Source organism: Episyrphus balteatus, chromosome 3, assembly GCF_945859705.1.
Source record: "Episyrphus balteatus chromosome 3, idEpiBalt1.1, whole genome shotgun sequence".
NCBI classification, from domain to species: domain Eukaryota; kingdom Metazoa; phylum Arthropoda; class Insecta; order Diptera; family Syrphidae; genus Episyrphus; species Episyrphus balteatus.
The window spans coordinates 100590794-100597925 of NC_079136.1; the positions used below are offsets into that span (position 1 = coordinate 100590794).

A 7132-nucleotide genomic window follows, 5' to 3' on the forward strand; every position below is an offset into this window, starting at 1 on the left:
TGTTATATAAAAAAAAACCTACATTTTCGGCATTAAAACTTCAATAACTTTTATGCACTCATGGGACTTTTGGGGACTTTTGACATTTTACTTTAATCGGCATTTAAATGCTCTGTACCAATTTTCAGCTCTATGCGAATTACTCCTGTGTTGATTGTCTAATTTGTCTGGACTGTTGCTCACAAAAACCCCCATTTAACATTGAATTGAACATTGACAGTTTGAGTCGAGTTTTTTTGATAACTGTGCATGTGCACCAAGGTTAGTAAAATTTTGAATAGTAAACGCCAAAAAACGACTGATAATGATAAACAAAAATAACAAAAATAATAAAAAATTATTAAAAATTATTTTTTTGTTAATGAAGAAGTTATTGGAATAAAGTAATCTGTAATCCTACAAAAATTCATTTCTTAGCTCTGAAAACTGAAGTAGAAGGAGCATTAGTTTTTTTATTAAAAACTTACTAAAAAAAATACTATTTTTGTATGTACAAAAATAGTATTTTTTTTAATTATGACAGTGTTCAAGTAAATGAGCAATATGTACGTAATTTTGCTAAGCTTATAAATGTTTGACACTTAAACAGCAAACCATTTCTTGAATGAATAAAAGTAATCCTTCATTGTTATGTATAACCTGAGTATACAGTTTCCCATATAATATACGACTTTTAATTGTGTTTAAAAATAATTAATAACAGATTGATTCTCGAATGAAAAGATTTTTCAAATTGAACATGACAAACTTTTTTATACATATTTAAAAATGACATAAAGTATGCTTTATATTTAAAGAAAAGATACATTTTTCAAAAATAACAAAAGCTTTTTTCCTCTTTAAAGTATACTTCAACTTCATACTCTTATCGTTAGTGTTGTATCAAAGTTGCGCATCGCCAAATGAATAATTTTACTAAATATGTACTTTTTTAAACGCCTTCAAGATTTTGTCTTGAGAAGTATTAAAGAGTTAAGTTATGTTGCCTCAAGGGGCATAAAGTTTTTGATTTTTGTAATTTTTTTGAAAATTTCTTTTCCGTCGTATAAATGCCTTGACAGATGGATGACAAATTTAATGGCAAGCTGTCACTCTTATAGGCATGTATAGGCATGCAGTTAAGTAGTTTTCTGAAAATTAGTATTAGTTTTAGTGGTTCAAACAAAAGTTCACCGCCACCTCTATTTTGAGCCATCGATCCTTTCTTCTTTGGATTACTAATCAAATGCTTACCAAAAGGGCAACTTAATGTTAAAAATAACACTGACAATAAGCATGAAATCGCATTTCTTGCGGGACAAATTTTTTTTATGGAATGTGTTTGGGTGAATGTCCTTATCATAAAAGTCAATTTGTTGGGATGTTATGATGTCGGGAGAACCCGCCACTCATTTTAACCAAAAATGACCAATGACAGACTTATTTAATTAAATTCAATTTTACAGTTAGTTAAAGACCGGGTTTATCTCGCAAAATGAAGGGAAAATGACATTTTTTTTCAAATATCTGACGAGCTTTTGATAAGGAGTATAAGAAGTGGGAAAAACTTTAAAAATTTAATCTGTAATTATTTGGCAAATCATTATTATTAATTTGTACCTATCTAGTTTTCTTTGTCTTTTCTAAAATTCTTTTTTTTTTATGTAATAATAAATCAATAAATAAAAATAAAGAAAATGAAATCTTATAAAACTCTGCGCGAATCTTCAGTTCATGCCTGATTAACAAAACAATCGTAAGCCATTCGGTAATGTTACGATTTTTGTTGGGTAATTGTTTATTGACAGCATATAGAAGAATGTGTGTGAAAAGAAAGAAATTATTTGGCCAAACATCGAAAACTGGATATCAATTTTAGTCTCGCAACGCTCTCGTCTCTTCGTCTCGCAATATTGTGAATCAGGCATCAATTTAGCAATCGATCGTAAATCAGGGGTCGAATTACGGCATACGTTCGTTAACGAATGGGTGCTATGTGTCCCTATCGTTTTCTAATAATTAAATAGATACAGAAATAGTCAAAACGTTCAAGTACGATCGTAATCGTGTGCCGTAATTCTACCCCAGACTAAAGAAAAGAACAACCACACAGAGAAAAATAGACCACATAAAATAGAACAAAAACAATAAGATTTCTCTATGGTTTTCATCCAAGAAGGAAACCTTATTAAAACAATCGGGTTTTCCTTATTGTTTTAAAATCTGCAAAAAAATAAAAAAAAAAAAAAATCATGTGTGTCACGTGGTAGAAGTGAAACCTTAAAAAATCATTTTTCTTGCAAAAATAAAAAAATAGAAAAAATCTACCTATTTTTATTCTATCACCTTCAAATCCATGTTTTTTATATGACAACCTATATAAATCTTATATCATCTGAAAGCTCATTGTCTAAGCTCAAAATATATATATCGATCAGTTCTATGAGACATCTACAAAAAGAGCTAGAATTTTTTGAACTCGATCAATTTCCATCAAAAAAAGCAAAAAAACACGTATTTTTATCTTCTCACGCTATTAAATAAATTTTTTCCCAAACAACCTATACAAATTTTTACACCATCTGAAAGCTTATTGTCTTAGCTCAAAATATATATATCGATCAGGTGTATGAGACATCTAAAAAAAGAGCTAGAATTTTTTTAACTCGATGAAATTTCATCTAAAAAGCAAAAAAAACATTTATTTTTATGTTCTCATGCTTTAAATCAATTTTTTTGTTTGACAACGTATACAAAATTTTATACCATGTGAAAGCTTATTGTTTCACCTTGTATAATGATGTATAAATCTTATGTCAAAGATGTCTACAAGAGAAGTTAGAATTTTTTAAGACTGAGATTCAATCAACTTTTCAGTCAAATTTTAATAAGATTTTCTCTATAAAAATAATAAGAAATCTCCTTAAAAAAACCTTATTAATCGTTGATTTTAATAAGATTTCCTTATGAAATGTATGGACGGTAAAACAATATGGCAATCTGTTAGTTTTTAGCGGGTCATATTTTTCTCTGTGCAGAAGCTTCTTCTATGTGTAAAACAATTATTGATAATTTATCTTCCATAAAGGTAACGCCCCTAATAAGCACGTGCAGGACTAGCACTACTTCTAAATAGAGTTTCTCAGCCGCTTTCAAAACCAGCTCCAAATTTCCAGTCGATGTTTGAATGCTATTGGACACCTATGGGACTATTTGGAAGGCATATTTTTTAAGCATTATTAAATTGTATTTTTGATCTTTTTGTCACTTAGCATAGAATTTTTCAGCAGCTAATTTTAGGGTTTCTGCAACTTTTCTTTTGGGAAGCTCAAAAATACGTTTTCTATGAAAGAATTACCAGACCGATCTAAAACGTAAATTTTTTTAATTGAGAAATAACGTGACACTCTTGTTCTTATAGCAAGGAACTCATCTTAAATATAGAAATATAGAATATTCGAGCCTCAAAAACCAATTCCGAATTTGCAGAATCAAAACATTCCCAAGTTTCTTTTTACATATATTGAAAGAGTACCTCAACCAACTTGGTGTGCGTTGTGCGCAACAGGAAATAGATGGCTAAGGATAGGGATGACTGGAAGTACTTGTTGGTTGAGGCACAAATCCATAGTGACACGGCACTGGCCACCATTAGTAAGTAAGTGAGTATCAATAGAAAAAAAATAATAATTGTTTAACTATTTCTGTACAAACAATAATGTTGCACATACGCCACAGTTACAATTTTATTTTGTATTATTATTTTTTATACTGTATAATGAAGGACAGGCACTAATAGCATTGGCAGCTGAAGCAATCGGCTGAGACAACATAAGGCATTAACACAAGAGAAAAACAGATATAAGGAAGACAGGAAGACCATATAACAGAGAACAACTTGGTACAGAGGGGGAGACACAGTTGGCTCCAGTTAATCTGGCGATTCTTAGCCGAATCTTGGAGTTGACCTCAAGATGTCGACTTTGTAGTCAACTACCTATTCCTCTGTGCCATGACCACCTGCTTAATCTATACATTATTTTAAATAAATAATAAGAACGGTCGACTAAAATGGAGTAAAATGTAAATTAAAGTAACCTTAAGCTTTGATATCGACAATAATTTATGGGTAAGAAAAATTTATTTACTCTTGGAATTTTAATAAAAAGTGGTCATTGGTGCAACCAAAAAAACAAATTCAAAAAACACTTTCATTTATTTTTCTTTGTGATTTGTTGTCTTATAATCGGGTTCAACCGTATTCCAACCAATCATTTAATATTAATTATACATGTGTTGCGGTTTTAAAAGATAAAGATCGTTTGACATTCAAATCTTAGCATTGATCAAACAAAAACCAGTCTTTTTTGGTACCTCAATTATTATTATATAATACAAGTCAGAAGCTTCTCATATTTTAATTCGTCACAGTCAAATTTGAAACGTGCTGTTATAAATTAATGAAATCATATAAATCAACAAAACCAAATGAACTTTAAGATTATACTTCCAAGAAACATATACAAACTTGATGATTATTCATATTCCAGCAATTATACCGCAACGTAATTCAAATCATTGATACCAATTAAAAAAAAATGACAATTAAATAATTAAAATCAGTTTCACTTTAATTTCTTTCTATCAACACACATACATAATTACGTTCATATTTACACTTAGTAGCTATACGAAGCTACTCCAAATCCTAACCTGTTCATTTCCTCGTCAATCCAGTTTCGTCCCAATGCAACACTGGCATATGCGCCAGGAATTGGATCGTTGCACCCTAAACCCCATGCAACTATACCACTCTGATAATATCTATTCTCAGAAGCATCAGCAGAACATACCAATGGTCCACCTCCGTCACCCGTGCATGTATCTACACCTTGTTGGCCTCCAGCACAAATGAAAGATGGATCCAAAATAAAGTATTTGCCTAAACGCGCTGAACGGAACGATGACTGACACTGCTCGAAATCTACAACTGGCAGTGGAACTTTTTTCATTATTACGCTGTACTTTCCAGCGCTACCAAATTTATCACGTCCCCAGCCACTGGACAGACAAGTTTCCCCCGATGCAGGAAATATATTGGGGGCGGGAAGACAAACAACATTAATATGATCTGCCAAAACAAAAGGTTGGGACACAACAACCAAAGCAAAGTCATTTGCTACAGTTTTTGGATTGAAACTTGGATGTATTATTATTTCCTGGGCATTTAACTCTTGGAATGGAAGTCGTTCTCTAGTCGTTTGAGAATCCCATTCACCTGCTCGCACTTTGAATTGATTTGGTCCGTATTTTCGAACACAATGAGCAGCGGTCAGAACGACTTGAGGGTGTATTAAGGAGCCGGCACAGAAGTACTCTTCAGTGTCGGTCTTCAATAGTGCAACGGTCCATGGCAGCTCTCCGAAATTTGCTTCATTATCATTATTTCCGGTTATCTGAAAATCAACATTTGGATTACGAATGCCACATCCGGTTGGTTGATTTGGTCGCTTTTCAACTGGTACTGGGTTAATTGGTTCTGAGACTGTGCGATTGTCAATACAACAAATGTCCAAGTAATGTTGACAACTGTAGGGATCGAAGCGAATGTCGATTTTGCCGAAACCATCAATTTCTCCGTCATCGCGCAAAGTGTTATCGCCTGGTTTACAGAGATAGTATGGTACACATGTGCACTTGATTCCATCGTCTGTCTTGAGTATTTGGGGCTCCAATGTTGGAGCTATTGGCTCAGAAGTCACAATGTCACCAATACCTGGACGTCGTGTTACAATAGGTCTTGAAGTTGTTGTTGTTGTTGTTGCGTTAGGATTAAAAATATCTGCAATCACGCCGGCAATGTTCGGGGGGAGATCTTGTGCGAGGACCGTGCAGCAGCATATCACTGTCGTTAAAAAGTAAATTTTTACCAACATTATGGCAAATCTGTGAAGAGATAATGCACACAAATAAAAATTAATTACGTCACAACAAGTCTTATCAACTCAAAAATTTTCTAAGAATTATTTTTTTGATCAGGAAGAAAAACAACACAACATTTTTTGATGAAATGTTTTATATTAAAAAAAAATCAAATTCGTTGTTTAAGAATTTAATAAATGGTTATTCAAAAACAAGAGACAATCAAAACTTTTTATAATTTTTTAAAAAATACATAATATGAAAATGTTTTTTATTTTCATTTAATTGTGACGATTTTCTTACGATTGGCCGACGATAAATGTAAACAAAAAAAAAAAACTCTGATCGAGATTCAATGGTAGGTAAGAAACAAGTAAAACTCACACTAATTGATGCCAATGTGTGCAGGCAGCCGCTGATTATGCCAATATGTCAGTCGTCTTAGAGATTATTAAATAAAAACCACTAAGCTGGGAAATTACGTGTATGACGAGATCGAATTTTAATGACCCCTGCTACACATTTATTCACGGTTTTGGAATGTACGTATGTATTTTATTTATTTTTAAACGCACAATCTTCCTTTAAGATTATAGTAAATTATTATAAATTGGCTTGTGATGTGTGACGGAAGATAATCCGATTCGAGACTGATCTTGGCAATGGTTACTTAACGAATGAATAAGAGTATTTCAAGACTGACAACAATCAAGGTTTTCAGCAGAGATCTGAAATGTTAAGGTTGCCACTCGAACAAAATTATTGTTTTAAATTAGGTTTAAATAGGCTATTGGATGCTTTAAATACTTAATACGACAAAAATTCCTTATGCTTACTTGTCCCTCCCTTTTAAATATACATATACCTTATAAAATTTATATCAAAAAAATTTAGCAGCTAAAGTTAGTAAAAACTAACCAAAAAATCGAAAAACCACGTTACTTATTGTACTGTTTTCCACTGTTATCTTATCTAATTCTATGACTAGATTTTGATGAAATATGCCATTATGATGATACAGAACTTACAAATACATATAGTTATTCCCTCCACTTTATACGTCCGTCTGTCTATTTGTGCGTATCGAGATCTACTGATGCAAAGAATGGGTTGAATGTAAAACTTAATTACTTGCTGTTTTAAGTAACAAGGATTACTGACATTTTTGTTTTATGACCAAACAGACGTAACGACTCACGAGTACGATTACTAATTTGAAAAAAAAAATTGT

General features: G+C 32.1%; 1 protein-coding gene across 1 annotated transcript; it reads right to left on the minus strand.

Annotated features, from left to right (window-relative positions):
- Positions 1–4584: 4584 nt before the first annotated feature.
- LOC129915821 (phenoloxidase-activating factor 2-like) lies at positions 4585–6223 on the minus strand. Its single transcript, XM_055995510.1, has 2 exons — positions 6205–6223; positions 4585–5925 (listed from the first exon to the last, which is right to left on the minus strand). Exon 2 carries the CDS (start codon positions 5913–5915, stop codon positions 4659–4661), a length of 1257 nt encoding a protein of 418 aa, XP_055851485.1. The 5' UTR covers positions 5916–5925; positions 6205–6223; the 3' UTR covers positions 4585–4658.
- Positions 6224–7132: the final 909 nt, after the last annotated feature.